General features: G+C 42.9%; 1 protein-coding gene across 4 annotated transcripts in view; it reads left to right on the top strand.

Annotated features, from left to right (window-relative positions):
* LOC138645670 (uncharacterized) overlaps window positions 1–10,768 on the top strand; it is a 29,222-nt gene extending 18,454 nt beyond the window's left edge. The window contains exons 11-12 of one of the 4 annotated variants that reach the window (XM_069735128.1): window positions 24–200; window positions 9,647–10,768. In XM_069735128.1, coding sequence (XP_069591229.1) covers window positions 24–200; window positions 9,647–9,696 — 227 coding nt within the window. In that variant the 3' untranslated portion in view covers window positions 9,697–10,768. Of the gene's footprint in view, window positions 1–23; window positions 201–521; window positions 888–9,646 lie in introns of those variants that run through there. The other 3 variants (XM_069735125.1, XM_069735126.1, XM_069735127.1) reach the window with 3 other exon arrangements.
* The last annotated feature ends 5,728 nt before the right edge of the window (window positions 10,769–16,496 follow it).

Below are 16,496 nucleotides of genomic sequence, written 5' to 3'. Positions count from 1 at the left end.
TGGATTTTTTACATTGTTTTTAGATAAAAATGTGATTGTGGTGGTCGATGACCTAAATGACGGTAATGATGAGGAGAAATTACGGATCTTAAGCAGTCAGCCGTCCATTAAAGAGAAAGCTCTAGACTTGTTCCTCTTCACCACAGAGGAGAAGAAACTTTTAGAGCCCCTGGTGAAGATGAGAAGCTCCATAAATGGAGGTAAGAGGATTAGTAATGATGAGGGTTATCCATTGAATGGGTTTTCCCGTGACCATAACACCTTTCTGTGGAATAAAACACGGCTTATTTTTGTAATTGGAAAAATTAAATCAAATGTGTAGTTTGCAGCATTCTTCAGATATAGCCGGTGTAATGACCTTGTTATTAGTCAGTAGCCAGCAATGAGGCTTAGGTAGAAGGTTTTGGTAAAGAAAATCCTTCATACCTATCTGATGATAAAGCATCAGCCCAGCGAGGACTCAGAAATCTGGAGGTTTTTTTAATCATTCATCAAATAACTTTTCTTGCTTTTCTTGTCAGAAACTAAAGGAACAATAAAATAAAATAAATGAAGTTTAGGTGAAAAATTAACTAAAGTTCTGGAGAACATTGGGGCTACAGACAAGGAGTCCATTGTTGTGGTCCCTGGTCCAGCTGATCCTCCCTCTGAATACTAGATGAACGTCGTTCGCTTTTGGCTTCTTCTATGAAGTTTATATTTTTATGCTTTTGACATTTTACATCTCAATATCTCATAAGAATTTCCTTTTGCCTCCTGCACCCTAGACAGCCGCTCGCCATGAGAGCAGAATTCCGCTACCGCGCCATGTAGGACGTTGTCACTCTGTAGAGATTAATGTACTCAATAAAGAAAAGTCTTTATTATTGAAATGTTCCCACAAAGTACTCAACGTTCATCTTCTTTGTCTCCGGTGACTGTGGATTGCACTAAAGATATCGCTATGCACAGACACCAGCTGATGACTACTCTCATCAGCGTCGCCTGCTATCGCTGCTATCAGTGAGACCAGGCGCTGGCTGATAAGAGTAGTAGTCATCAGCTGGTACTTGACTGGTGGTCACTTTGTCACCGCCAGTCACAGCTGCTGGTTCACAGAGTGACAGCGTGGGAATGTGTTGTGAATTCTGTGGCAGAGTTCACTCCTGTGGTCACAAGTGGTACTTCGGCTGATTCTCTCTGGGAGCTTCCGTTTGTGGAGGAAAGTGGTACTGCAGCTTCTGAGTTTCCTCCCTCAGGTGATCTGGTGAGCTCGTTAGCTGCTTCTCTACTTAACTCCACCTAATGCTTTGATCCATGCTTCCTGTCAATGTTCCAGTGTTGGACTTGTGTTTCTCTGGATCATTCCTGTGGCCTGCTGCTCTGCATAGCTAAGTGCTTCTTTGCTATTTGTTGCTTTTTTTTCTGTCCAGCTTGTCTATTTGTTTTGCTGGAAGCTCTGGGACGCAAAGGGTGTACCTCCGTGCCGTTAGTTCGGTACGGAGGGTCTTTTTGCCCCCTTTGCGTGGTTTTCTTTAGGGTTTTGTGTAGACCGCAAAGTTATCTTTCCTATCCTCGTTCTGTCTAGAATATCGGGCCTCACTTTGCTGAATCTATTTCATCCCTACGTTTGTCTTTTCATCTTACTCACAGTCATTATATGTGGGGGGCTACCTTTTCCTTTGGGGTATTTCTCTGAGGCAAGGTAGGCTTATTTTTCTATCTTCAGGCTAGTTAGTTTCTCAGGCTGTGCCGAGTTGCATAGGGAGCGTTAGGCGCAATCCACGGCTGCCTCTAGTTGTGTTTGGAGAGGATCAGGAATTGCGGTCTACAGAGTTCCCACGTCTCAGAGCTCGTTCTATTATTTTGGGTTATTGTCAGATCACTGTATGTGCTCTGATCGCTATGTACATTGTGTTACTGAATTGCCTATCATAACAGTACAGGAAGCCAAAAGTACTAATGATTCTCAAGAGAGGGAAAAAAGAAGTTCTGAGACCATTTTTTTTCCTTTGCACTGTGATTTGTCTTTTTTTTCCCCTAGAAATTTGGGTGGTTCAGGACACAGGTGTTACAATGGACATTAAAGGTCTGTCTTCATGTGTAGATCAGCTCACGGCAAGAGTTCAAGATATTCAAAATTTTGTGGTTCAGAATTCTTTGTTAGAACCGAGAATTCCTATTCCAGATTTGTTTTTTGGAGATAGAATTAAATTTCTGAGTTTCAAGAATAATTGAAACTGTTTCTGGCTTTGAAACCTCGTTCCGCTGGTGACCCTGCGCAACAGGTTAGGATCGTCATTTCTTTTTTGCGTGGCGACCCTCAGGACTGGGCATTTTCTCTTGCGTCAGGAGATCCTGCATTAAGTAATATCGATGCGTTTTTCCTGGCGCTTGGATTGCTGTACGATGAGCCTAATTCAGTAGATCAGGCAGAAAAAAATTTGCTGGCTCTTTGTCAGGCTCAGGATGAGATAGAGCTATATTGCCAGAAATTTAGAAAATGGTCCGTGCTCACTCAATGGAATGAATCTGCGCTTGCAGCCATTTTCAGAAAGGGTCTCTCTGAAGCCATTAACCCTCCGTCACATACAATATTCGGACTAACGAGTTCACATACAATGTGCCTGTCAGGCGCCTGCTGGAAAAATACCTATAATATCTAATGTTTGCAATTTCAGTGCTCTAAAAGTGATCAGTGACCTTCATAGGGATGTAATAAAAGAGACTACACATAATCAGTTGCAAAAAAAAAATTTACTTAACATAAAACTAATAACTATGAAATACAAACTTTTCAAAACTCCCGCCAAATAGTCCCCAGTTCGACTCTCTCAAAAAAATGTACAAAGAAAATTTTTGAACACAAACTTAATTTTAAGGTACCTTAAGTACTATTAAAAACATATTCAATCAGAAGTAGATGCTGAGGTTTCCCCAGAAAAGTCACACTTGCAGAGCAAATAGCAAGAATTACACACCATTTTTGCATGTGTCAGGCAAATTGCTTTATGACATTTGAGACATTCATAATTTGAAAGCCTTCTGGTTCCGCTTTCCGTTTGGCAGGTGGTGCATCTCCTTCTTTTGTGAGGTGGTGCAGATGGTGACTTTTCACCATCATCTTCTGGGCGGAACCTTTTGAGCTGAACTTGAAGGCGAGAGGGGATACCGATTGTTTTCACGCTTCTCCTGCGTAGCTCTCCAAGTACTAGTTCATGGGCCAATTTTTTCAGATACAATCGTCTACGGAGTGGTTCAAGCTTGTTTTCAAGATAAATTACTTGTGAATTTATACCACCCAAATTCAACATAGCAAAAAATATGACTATTGGCCAGCGTTTGATGTTTCTGCTGACGTTGAAAGTGGAGCACATCTGATCTGCTGTATCCACACCCCCTTTGGTGGCATTGTAAAATGTAATTATCTCCGGTTTTTTTTCTGCCCCAGTCCCAGGATCGATGGCAGCATCATCATGAAGTGTTGATAGAAGAAGTACGATTTTTTTGGCATGTGGTACATAGGAAACTAAAGCCTTTCCATTATGGAATGCAAACATACTGCTGTACTGTTGTCTCTCTTTCACACTTACAAACTGTGGCGGCAATTCCCTTTTGTTTTTTCTTACAGTTCCCACATATGACAGCTTCTGAATTTTCAGATAATCAATCAGATCACAACTTGTAAACCAATTGTCAGCTGTAATATTGCGACCCGATCCAAATAAGGGTTCAGCCAGTCTTTTTTTACAACATCAATGGGTTTGTTGCTCACACAGTAAGGACCTTCTGGTTGTTTTCCTGCATAAACTTCCAGGTTGTAAGTGTAGGTCTTACTGGCATCAACAAGGGCATAAATTTTTATTCCATATTTGTTTGGCTTTGATGGAATATATTGACGAAAGGCACATCTACCACGAAAACCAGGGAGCATTTCGTCAATAGTGAGATTCTCTCCAGGGTAATAACTTTGTTTACAGTTTACAACAAATCTTTGAAATATATCACGAATTGGAGCAAGTCGGTCATGTGTTTTGCGTTCGGTTCGGGTAGTTCTGTCATCAAACCGAAGGCAACGAATTAGAATCTTGAATCTGTTTATGGACATAACAAGGCTAAATTTTTCAACTCCATCCCCATCTTTACCCCAAAGTTCCTCCAAACTTTGTCTATTTGCCCTATAAGCTCCTGCAAGGTACAGTAATCCAAAAAAAGCATGCAGTTCTATTTAATCTGTGGGCTTGATGGTTCTGTTGCAGATGTACTTGTCCTTTATAATGTCTATATATTGGTTGGTATATGTGACAATAGAGTCCAGAATGTCATCTGTAAATATACTGTTCCAGCATTCAACTGCAGTTTTTGCATTACGTGCAGTTCCTATTACTGCAGGAAGGTGAGTAATAATGTTTAAAGGTTCCCTACGTTTTTTCTGGAATGGCTTCTTGTTCCATTTAGTATTTTTATCTTTTCCAATATAATATGATCCAACTTCTTCATCCTCACCACTGTCACCATCTTGCTCTGTTTCAGAATCCAGGACACATTCTTCCACCTCATCATGAGAATCAATCTCAATTTCCTCTCCTAAATCCTCATTCAGTGTGACGTCTCTATCATCTAACAGCATGTTTGTTACTTCCTCAACATCAAGTTGTTTGGATAAATTGTACATTTTCCTCTCCATTTCAGCAGATAATCTGAAGCAAGAGAAGGAATATGTTAGGGAACTACTGTATATGCCTGAGCAGCACACTTTCTTTTATAAAATCTCCCTTATTTCTATGAAATATCCTCACATTTTGTGCTATACATTCATAAAACAAGCTAAATAAACTATTGTGATGAATAAAAACATAAAATACCAACCTTACTGAATGTGACGTATTCACATACAATGAGCCTGAGAGATCTGTGCAGCTATATCCTCTCCCCTGAAGCTCTGAAATCCAACTGTGATATCAGGTTTCACAGACCTTCAAGAGACAGGAGACTACCTGGAGGGAGGGGGTTTCCTCACAATCTGGTGAGGAAGGAGAAATGAAAGTAAAAGAGAAGCGCCTGTCAGATCAGTTGTATGTGACGGAGGGTTAAGGATGTCATGGTGGGATTTCCTATGCCTGCTGGTCTGAATGAGTCTATGTCTTTGGCCATTCAGAGCGGTCGACGCTTGCGTGAGCGTAAATCTGTGCACCATTTGGCGGTATTACCTGAGATTAAACCTGAGCCTATGCAGTGCGATAGGACTATGACCAGAGTTGAAAGGCAAGAACACAGACGTCTGAATGGGCTGTGTTTCTACTGTGGTGATTCCACTCATGCTATCTCTGATTGTCCTAAGCGCACTAAGCGGTTCGCTAGGTCTGCCGCCATTGGTACTGTACAGTCAAAATTTCTTCTGTCCGTTACCTTGATATGCTCCTTGTCGTCGTATTCTGTCATGGCGTTTGTGGATTCAGGCGCTGCCCTGAATTTGATGGACTTGGATTATGCTAAACGTTGTGGGTTTTTCTTGGAGCCCTTGCAGTGTCCTATTCCATTGAGAGGAATTGATGCTACACCTTTGGCCAAGAATAAGCCTCAATACTGGACCCAGCTGACCATGTGCATGGCTCCTGCACATCAGGAGGTTATTCGCTTTCTGGTCTTGCATAATCTGCATGATGTGGTCGTGTTGGGGTTGCCATGGCTACAAGCCCATAATCCAGTATTGGATTGGAATTCCACGTTGGTGTCCAGCTGGGGTTGTCAGGGGGTACATGGTGATGTTCCATTTCTGTCAATTTCGTCATCCACCCCTTCTGAGGTTCCAGAGTTCTTGTCTGATTACCGGGATGTATTTGATGAGCCCAAGTCCGATGCCCTACCTCCGCATAGGGATTGTGATTGTGCTATCAATTTGATTCCTGGTAGTAAATTCCCTAAAGGTCGACTGTTTAATTTATCCGTGCCTGAGCACGCCGCTATGCACAGTTATGTGAAGGAATCCCTGGAGAAGGGGCATATTCGCCCGTCATCGTCGCCATTAGGAGCAGGGTTCTTTTTTGTAGCCAAGAAGAATGGTTCGCTGAGACCGTGTATAGATTACCGCCTTCTTAATAAGATCACTGTTAAATTTCAGTACCCCTTGCCATTGTTATCTGATTTGTTTGCTCGGATTAAGGGGGCTAGTTGGTTCACTAAGATAGATCTTCGTGGTGCGTATAATCTGGTGAGAATCAGACAAGGCGATGAATGGAAAACTGCATTTAATACGCCCGAGGGTCATTTTGAGTATCTAGTGATGCCGTTCGGACTTGCCAATGCTCCATCAGTGTTTCAATCCTTTATGCATGACATCTTCCGAGAGTACCTGTATAAATTCCTGATTGTGTACTTGGATGACATTTTGATCTTCTCGGATGATTGGGAGTCTCATGTGAAGCAGGTCAGAACGGTTTTTCAGGTCCTGCGTGCTAATTCTTTGTTTGTGAAGGGATCAAAGTGTCTCTTTGGTGTGCAGAAGGTTTCATTTTTGGGGTTCATCTTTTCCCCTTCTACTATCGAGATGGATCCGGTTAAGGTCCAAGCCATCCATGATTGGACTCAGCCGACATCTCTGAAAAGTCTGCAAAAGTTCCTGGGCTTTGCTAATTTTTATCGTCGCTTCATCTGCAATTTTTCTAGTGTTGCCAAACCATTGACCGATTTGACCAAGAAGGGTGCTGATTTGGTCAATTGGTCTTCTGCTGCTGTGGAAGCTTTTCAAGAGTTGAAGCGTCGTTTTTCTTCTGCCCCTGTGTTGTGTCAGCCAGATGTTTCTCTTCCGTTCCAGGTCGAGGTTGATGCTTCTGAGATTGGAGCGGGGGCTGTTTTGTCACAGAGAGGTTCTGGTTGCTCAGTGATGAAACCATGCGCTTTCTTTTCCAGGAAGTTTTCACCTGCTGAGCGAAATTATGATGTGGGCAACCGAGAGTTGCTGGCCATGAAGTGGGCATTCGAGGAGTGGCGTCATTGGCTTGAAGGAGCTAAGCATCGCGTGGTGGTATTGACTGATCATAAGAACTTGACTTATCTCGAGTCTGCCAAACGCTTGAATCCTAGACGAGCTCGTTGGTCGTTGTTTTTTGCCCGTTTTGACTTTGTGATTTCGTACCTTCCGGGCTCTAAAAATGTGAAGGCGGATGCTCTGTCTAGGAGTTTTGTGCCCGACTCTCCGGGTGTATCTGAGCCGGCGAGTATCCTCAAGGAAGGAGTAATTGTGTCTGCCATCTCCCCTGATTTGCGGCGGGTGCTGCAAAAATTTCAGGCTAATAAACCTGATCGTTGCCCAGCGGAGAGACTGTTTGTCCCTGATAGGTGGACGAATAGAGTTATCTCTGAACTTCATTGTTCGGTGTTGGCTGGTCATCCTGGAATCTTTGGTACCAGAGAGTTAGTGGCTAGATCCTTTTGGTGGCCGTCTCTGTCGCGTGATGTGCGTACTTTTGTGCAGTCCTGTGGGATTTGTGCTCGGGCTAAGCCCTGCTGTTCTCATGCCAGTGGGTTGCTTTTGCCCTTGCCGGTCCCGAAGAGGCCTTGGACACATATCTCTATGGATTTTATTTCTGACCTTCCCGTTTCTCAAAAGATGTCAGTCATTTGGGTGGTCTGTGATCGCTTTTCTAAGATGGTCCATCTGGTACCCTTGTCTAAATTGCCTTCCTCCTCTGATTTGGTGCCTTTGTTCTTCCAGCATGTGGTTCGTTTGCATGGCATTCCAGAGAATATTGTTTCTGACAGAGGTTCCCAGTTTGTTTCGAGGTTTTGGCGAGCCTTTTGTGGTAGGATAGGCATTGACTTGTCTTTTTCCTCGGCTTTCCACCCTCAGACTAATGGCCAGACCGAACGAACCAATCAGACCTTGGAAACATATCTGAGATGCTTTGTTTCTGCTGATCAGGATGACTGGGTGTCCTTTTTGCCTTTGGCTGAGTTCACCCTTAATAATCGGGCCAGCTCGGCTACCTTGGTTTCGCCGTTTTTCTGCAATTCTGGGTTCCATCCTCGTTTCTCTTCAGGACAGGTTGAGTCTTCGGACTGTCCTGGTGTGGATACTGTGGTGGACAGGTTGCAGCAGATCTGGACTCAGGTAGTGGACAATTTGACCTTGTCCCAGGAAAAGGCTCAACTTTTCGCTAATCGCAGACGCCGTGTGGGTCCCCGACTTCGTGTTGGGGATCTGGTTTGGTTATCTTCTCGTCATATTCCTATGAAGGTTTCCTCTCCTAAGTTTAAACCTCGTTTTATTGGTCCGTATAGGATTTCTGAGGTTCTTAATCCTGTGTCTTTTCGTCTGACCCTCCCAGATTCTTTTTCCATACATAACGTATTCCATAGGTCATTGTTGCAGAGATACGTGGCACCTATGGTTCCATCTGTTGAGCCTCCTGCCCCGGTTTTGGTGGAGGGGGAATTGGAGTATATTGTGGAGAAGATTTTGGATTCTCGTATTTCAAGACGGAAACTCCAGTATCTGGTTAAATGGAAGGGTTATGCTCAGGAAGATAATTCCTGGGTTTTGCCTCTGATGTCCATGCTCCCGATCTTGTTCGTGCCTTTCATGTGGCTCATCCTGGTCGGCCTGGGGGCTCTGGTGAGGGTTCGGTGACCCCTCCTCAAGGGGGGGTACTGTTGTGAATTCTGTGGCAGAGTTCACTCCTGTGGTTACAAGTGGTACTTCGGCTGATTCTCTCTGGGAGCTTCCGTTTGTGGAGGAAAGTGGTACTGCAGCTTCTGAGTTTCCTCCCTCAGGTGATCTGGTGAGCTCGTTAGCTGCTTCTCTACTTAACTCCACCTAATGCTTTGATCCATGCTTCCTGTCAATGTTCCAGTGTTGGACTTGTGTTTCTCTGGATCATTCCTGTGGCCTGCTGCTCTGCATAGCTAAGTGCTTCTTTGCTATTTGTTGCTATTTTTTCTGTCCAGCTTGTCTATTTGTTTTGCTGGAAGCTCTGGGACGCAAAGGGTGTACCTCCGTGCCGTTAGTTCGGTACGGAGGGTCTTTTTGCCCCCTTTGCGTGGTTTTCTTTAGGGTTTTGTGTAGACCGCAAAGTTATCTTTCCTATCCTCATTCTGTCTAGAATATCGGGCCTCACTTTGCTGAATCTATTTCATCCCTACGTTTGTCTTTTCATCTTACTCACAGTCATTATATGTGGGGGGCTACCTTTTCCTTTGGGGTATTTCTCTGAGGCAAGGTAGGCTTATTTTTCTATCTTCAGGCTAGTTAGTTTCTCAGGCTGTGCCGAGTTGCATAGGGAGCGTTAGGCGCAATCCACGGCTGCCTCTAGTTGTGTTTGGAGAGGATCAGGAATTGCGGTCTACAGAGTTCCCACGTCTCAGAGCTCGTTCTATTATTTTGGGTTATTGTCAGATCACTGTATGTGCTCTGATCGCTATGTACATTGTGTTACTGAATTGCCTATTATAACAGGAATGTGTAGCTCTCCGCAATACCCAGCGACTGTTACCAGCGGTGACTTCAGTAAGGTTACCGCCGATCAGAGCTGCTGTTTACCACGCTGTCATACAGAGGACACCGTGGGAACCACCTGCTGTTCAGGCCTGATATTCAAGTAAATGGGGTTCGGATTGGGGATCAATTTCAGGTACTGTTCTGTTACCCAAACCAAAATTTCTTTTAAAGTTCGGCAGAACCCGACGGACCCGAATATCCATGAATCCTCCCGTCTCTAGCAGCAGCCTCATCATCTCACTTCTCAGAGGACTTGAAGGATGATTTGTACAATGTAACAGAAACCCGACCGCAGTTTGAATAGCAAAACTGGGGATTTACATAACTATCAACCAGAGAAAGAACAACAATAGATTTCACTGAATCCTCAGGTTTTACATATGGAAATCACTTGTGACTGTGAATTATAAGTCTGTGAACATGAAAGCTACAACATCTGCATGCACAATAAGAGCTGGCCGTGGTGATCATCACATCAGAAGCTGAAGATTTACAGAAAAGTGAAAGCCTCTCATTCCATCATCAGATACCATAAGCCGCTGTGATACATGACTGACCTGGATATCTGACTCGTTACTTGTATCAGTTCTCAAGCACAACATACAATAATAAAAACCATGTAAGAAATAATGACTAAAGGGATACATGTTTGTCAGCAGCCCAGGTGGCATCTCTCTCATCTATTCCCAAAGAATAAAGCTGCCTTATCAATTTTACCACACGTGAAACGGCATAAAAAAAAACCAAAACAATTCCTGAATTGCTTGATCTTGTTCATTCTGCCTCCCGAAAATGGGACTAGAAAGCAATCAAAAATGTCATGTGTTCGAAATTTGTACAAATAAAAACATTAACTTGTCCCGCAACAAACAAACCCAAAAATGACTCTGTCTGCAGGAATATAGTAAAATTATGGCTCTTAGAAAACGGTGATGCAAATGCTTGTTTTTACAATAAAAAGTGTTTTATATCGTGTGACCGCACCCAAACACAAAAACCGATATAAATCTGATATCGCTGTAATGGCGCCAACCCAAAGAATAAAGTCACCTAATTGCTTATTCCGCATGAGGAACAGCATAAAAAAAAACAAATAAAACATTCTTCACCTACTGTTGATTTGTTCATTCTGCCTCCCAAAGATCACAGTAAGGCTTGGTTCACATTTATCCTGTGCTCTGCACTGAGCTCTTATAACGGGGTTTTCGTGTAAATCTCTGAAATATGTGATTCAGACAGAACCCCCAACAGATTTCCTATAATGAGTTAGATGGAGACACTGTAGTTGCTGATCTGGTGGTGTTTGTCTTTTTAACAGTGTATAAAAGTGCGGTCAGACATAGGTTTGTGCACCTCTGAAAAAAGGGCACCCCTGAACAGAGGCCAGACGCAGTCTAGAGTAAGTCTGTTGCCGCATTTTAGTGAATGGATCCCTCGTGGGTTTCATCTGAATCATGTAATTTGGAGATTTAGCTTGACACCTCAATATAAGTGCTCAGCATAGAGCACAGAACAAAAGTGGTCCAAAATGTTACGTAAAATGTTCTCAACAAAAGCCTCAACTCAAGTCACAAAAAAAGCAAGTTCCCACTCAGGTCCATAATCTGTTAACATAAATATAGGGGGCTTCCACATTGCTGGTAGTACAAAGGCTCCAGAAAAGTGCTATGTATCCTTGCCTCTCAAAAGAAAACCAGTGAATCCTGCGTTTCCCAGTGGCCCCTCCCTTCTGAGCCCCAGTGTGCCTAAACCACATTTAGTGTCCACATGGCTGGCATTTCTGTAGTGATGAGAACCCACCTGATTAAAAGGGTCCATGTCTCCAGAAGCATGAGCTGGTGTCATGTATGGGCACTACAATGTAGTGGGCACAACAACGTGTGGGCACTACAAAGAATGGACAGTGCAATGTAATGGGCACTACACTGGCAGATTTGCAATTTTCAACCACTTCTGCTTGTTTCTGGAAAATGCCAATGGAGTCAAAATCGTAAGTACATCTGTAGGTAAATTTATGGAAGGATGTAATTCCAAAGTGGGGTCACGTGAGGGGAGGATTCTGCTGTTCTGGCGCTTAGGGGCTCTGTATATGGAGTCAGCAAACTATTCTAGCAAAATTTGTTTTCCCAGAGTAAAATACAGCTCTGGCATAAATTAAGAGACCACGAGATCAAATCCCTGTCATGGACCGCCCAATCTCCAGACCTGAACCCCACTGAAAACCTCTGAAATGTAATCAGGAGGATGATGGAGAGTCACAAGCCATCAAACAAAGAAGAACTTCTTACATTATTGTACCAGGAGTGACATAAGGTCACCCAGGAGCCGTGTGAGAGACTGGTGGAAAGCTGCCAAGACGCAGGAAAGCTGGGATTAACAATCATGGTTATTCCACACAATATTGATTTCTGACCTCTTCCTCAGGTAAAACATTAGTATTGTTGTTTCTAAATGATTATGAACTTGTTTTTTTTTTGCATTATTTGAGGTCTGCAGCAATGCATTTTTTTTGTTATTTTGACCATTTCTCATTTTCAGAAAATAAATAAAAAATTTATTGCTTGGAACTTCGGAGACATGTTGTCAGTTGTTTATAGAATAAAAGAACAATTTACATTTTACTCAAAAATATAAAGAGAAAAATCAGAGAAAGTGGACATTTTGCAGTGTGTTAGGGGTCGAGTTCCTGCCTCTGCACAGAGTGAATCTCAGGCCATCTCCGCTGCGGTCTCCCATTCTTCTCCTGCCGCAGTGGAGTCTGCTCAGCGGAGACATTGATCCCAGCGTCTCGCTCAGTCTGACTCTGTGCTAAGAGTTACTGCTGCATTTCCTGCTTCTGCCATTGAAGTCAGTACTGGGCAGCGGCGAGCAGACGCTTCTGGGACTAAGTCCTGCTTTTCACGTTCTGAACATGCCCAGAGTGAGATCTCTCAGTGGAGATAAAGGGACACATGATCAGATACTGCAGCTAAGGCCATTGGTCCTTCTTGGAAGGTCCTTTAAGTGCTAGGTCTAAATCCTGCTTTGCACATACTGAGCATGCCCAGGGCAAGATCTCTCAGTGGAGATTTAGGGTCACATGCTCAGGTATGGCAGTCTCTCATTGGTCCTTCTTGGAAGGTCTTTTACTTGCTGCAGCTATATAAGGCTCGCATGGCTGCACGGCCATGCGCTAGTATCAAATGTGTTTTGGCTTATGCCAGTGGATACTATACCACTCAGTTCTTATGTGGTGTGAAGCTGTTAGCATTGGGACTGTACACTCAGGCAGGCAGCTAGCGTCTGTGGGGGCAATTAGCCTAGTTAGGGTATTTAGTTATTGTGTACAGCGTGACTCTGTGAGGCAACAGAGTTCGCTACCAGTTCAAATGGGGTGAAGCCTAACCCACGTGTGAGCTCAGAGTCCATCCGCTATTACTTAGCAGCAGATATCTCTGCACGGTGGACACCGGGCTGCGAACACACCTTGTAGCTACCTACTCATTACTTGGTGCGTTCCGCTAGCCCCAACACAGTGGTCTCTTCATTTTTGCCAGAGCTGTAGATCTCCGTCCCTCCCGAGTCTCGCCAAGCAGCAATGTTTAGTCACATATGAGGTATTGCCATGTTCTGCAGAAATTCTGGAACAAATCTGGTGCCATATTTTCCATTTCCTCATGTGACAATGTAAAATCTGGGGCTAAAACAAAATGTTTCACTGCCCAATGATATAAAATTCAGTGACATACTTGTGGGGTCAATATGAGCACTGCATCCCTAGATTAATTAATTGAGAGGTGTAGTTTGTAAAATGGGGTCACTTATGGGGGGTTCTACTGTTTAGTCACATCAGGCACATTATGTATTTTGCAATAGCAACATGACGCCCGAAGACCATTCCAAAAAAAATATGATTTTTCTTTTCTCAGCCAAACGTTACAAAATTCTGTGAAGCACCCAGGGGTTCAAGGTGCCCACCACAAATCTAGATGCATTCCTTGAGGGGTCTAGTATCCAAAATTGGGTCAGTTGGGGAGGTTTCTACTGTTTTAGCACATCAGGGGCTCTCCAAACACGACATTGTGTCCACTTTCGATTCCAGCCATTTTTGCATTCAAAAAGTCAAACAGTGATCCATCCCTTCTGAGCCCTGCCATGAGTCCAAACAGTAGTTTTCCCCAACATGTTGGGAATCGGCGTACTGAGCAGAAATTGCACAACAAATTGTTATGTGCATTTTCTCCTGTTGCCCTTGTTAAAATGGAAAATGTGAGGCTAAATTAACATTTTTGTGGGAAAAATATGATTTTTTATTTTGTCGGCTCAATGTTATAAAATTTTGTGAAGCACCTGGGGATTTAAAATGCTCACCACACATCTAACTGAATTCCTTGAGGGGTCACTATTTAGTCATGTGAGGGGCTCTCCAAATGTGACATAGTGTGCACTATCTATCCCAGACAGTTTTGTGCTCCAAAATTCAAATGCTTCGCCTTGCTGAGCACTGAAACAGCAGGTATCCATTACATATAAGGTATCAACGTACTCCGGAGAAATTGCACAACAAATTATATGGTACATTTTTTCCTGTTAACCTTGTGAAAACACAAAATATGGGTGAAAACACAAAATATGGGGTTAAAACAAAAGTTTTGTGGGAAAAATGTGATTTTTTATTTTCTCAGCCCAACGTTATGAGATTTTGTGAAGTACCTGGGGGTTCAAGGTGCTCACCACACATCTAGATGCATTCCTTGAGGGGTCTAATTCCGAAAATGGGGTCAGTTGTGGGGGTTTCTACTGTTTAGGCATATTAGGGGCTCTCCAAACACGACATGGCGTTCGCTCACGATTCCAGCCATTTTTGCTTTCAAAAAGTCAACCGGTGCTCATTAGTGATGAGCGAGTATACTTGTAGCTCGGGTTATCCCGAGTATTTCGGCGTGCTCGGAGATTTAGTTTGAGTCCCCACAGCTGTATGATTTGCGGCTGCTGGGACAGCCTGAATACATGTTAGGATTCCCTAACAAAAAGACATTCCCACATGTATTCAGGCTGTCTAGCAGCGACAAATCATACAGCTGTGGGGACTCAAACTGAATCTCCGAGCACGCCAAAATACTCGGAGAACACCCGAGCGTGCTCGGGAAAACCTGGGCAACGAGTACACTCGCTCATCACTAGTGCTCATCCCTTCCGAGCCCTGCCATGCATCCATAGTTTTCCCCAATATATTGGGTATTGGCGTACTGAGCAGAAATTCCACAACAGATTATATGGTGCATTTTCTCATGTTACCCTTGTAAAAATGCAAGATTTGGGGCTTAAGTAACATTTTTGTCATAAAAAGGAAATGTTTATTTTTGAATTCCACATTGCTTTGATTCCTGTGAAACACCAGAAGGGTTAATAAACTTCTTGAATGTGGTTTTGAGCACCTTGATGGGTGCAAATTTTAGAATGGTGTCACTTTTGGGTATTTTCTGTCATATAGGCCCCTCAAAGTCACTTCAAATGTGACGTGGTCAATAAAAATTGGTTTTGTAAATTTTGTTTGAAAAATGAGAAATCACTGATGAACTTTTAACCCTTCCTAACAAAAAAAAATATGTTTCAAGAATTGTGCTGATGTAAAGTAGACACGTGGGAAATGTTATTTGTTAGCTATTTTCTGTGATGTAGCTCCTTGAGTTTGAAATTGCAAAATTTTCAAAATTGTCTCCAAAATTTCTGATATTTTTACAAGTAAGCTAAAAAAAAATATTCTCCTGAATTTACCACTGTCATAAAGTGCAATATGTCACGAAAACACAATCTCAGAATCATCGGGATCCGTTGAAGCTCCGGAGTTATGACCTCATAAAGTGAAAGCGGTCAGAATTGTAAAAATTGGGCTGGTCAGGAAGGAGAAAACAAGGCTGGGGTGTGAAGGGGTTAATAAAGAAAATGTCATGAAAAGATTTCCCAAATAAAATAACACATGAAACACAAAAATCTGATTTAAACAAAGTGTGATTTTCTCATGACACATTCCCTTTAATGATGTCTGTTTGGCACCCACTGCCCAAGAGAAATCTGATCACAAGCAAACCTCCCTCTCAATACTGAAATGTAACACCTGATTATTTTGCATTTCCTGCTGGCTGATTCTGAAAAGGATTCATAAACTGAAGGGTCTTCACCATACCACATCGAAAAAAGCTCAGGTCCCTGGCATGATGGTATCAACATCATGGGTTTTCATCTTAGTCATCAATTTCATCTCTTTGGTTTCAGGAATCGTTTTGAATCTCGGCATTGTCATAGTTCACATCAAAAACTGGACGCAGCATGTGACGGCTGGTGGGTGTGACAAGGTGGTCCTCGCCATGGCTTCAGTCAATGCTCTCCTCCAGGTCTTACTTATCTATGGAGGATTATTATTTTCACAGGCTCTTCTTCTTCTCCTCGATATCCCCCTTTCACCATATATTTTCACATTCGTATCTCTCATTGATATTTGTTTTTGGAACACCTCTTGGCTCTCCATCTGTTACTGCTTAAAACTGGTCAACTATTCCCAACAAATGTTACTATGGATGAAGTCAAGATTGTCCTCTGCTGTGAATGTGCTTCTCCTGGGGTCAACCTTGGGATCAATTCTCGTTAATCTGCCCCTTCTATGGACAACTACACAGATAAATCTACATTTCAATGGAAGCTCGAATGTCATTGACTATAGATTTGATTTCCACTTGTCCTTCTTACTTGTGAAGATCATTTTTGGGACTTCTTTGCCCTTTCTTTTGACATTTTTATGCATTCTGCTCTGTGTAAAATCTCTCCTTAGACACATCTGGAAGATTCAGAAGAACTCGTCTGATATCAAATATTCTCACCTTCAGGGACATATTTGTGCCATCAGGACAATGATTCTGCTGTTATTCCTGGATTTGATGTTCTGCGTTGCAGTCATGAGGGTGAAGTTAGTTTATCTGAACATTGGAAATTTCCCGGCAACTATTACCTGGATAATTATCCTGCTGCATCCTTCTCTTCAATC

This window comes from Ranitomeya imitator, chromosome 7 (genome assembly GCF_032444005.1).
Source record: "Ranitomeya imitator isolate aRanImi1 chromosome 7, aRanImi1.pri, whole genome shotgun sequence".
Classification (NCBI taxonomy): domain Eukaryota; kingdom Metazoa; phylum Chordata; class Amphibia; order Anura; family Dendrobatidae; genus Ranitomeya; species Ranitomeya imitator.
This window is presented reverse-complemented; position numbering and strand designations above follow the sequence as displayed.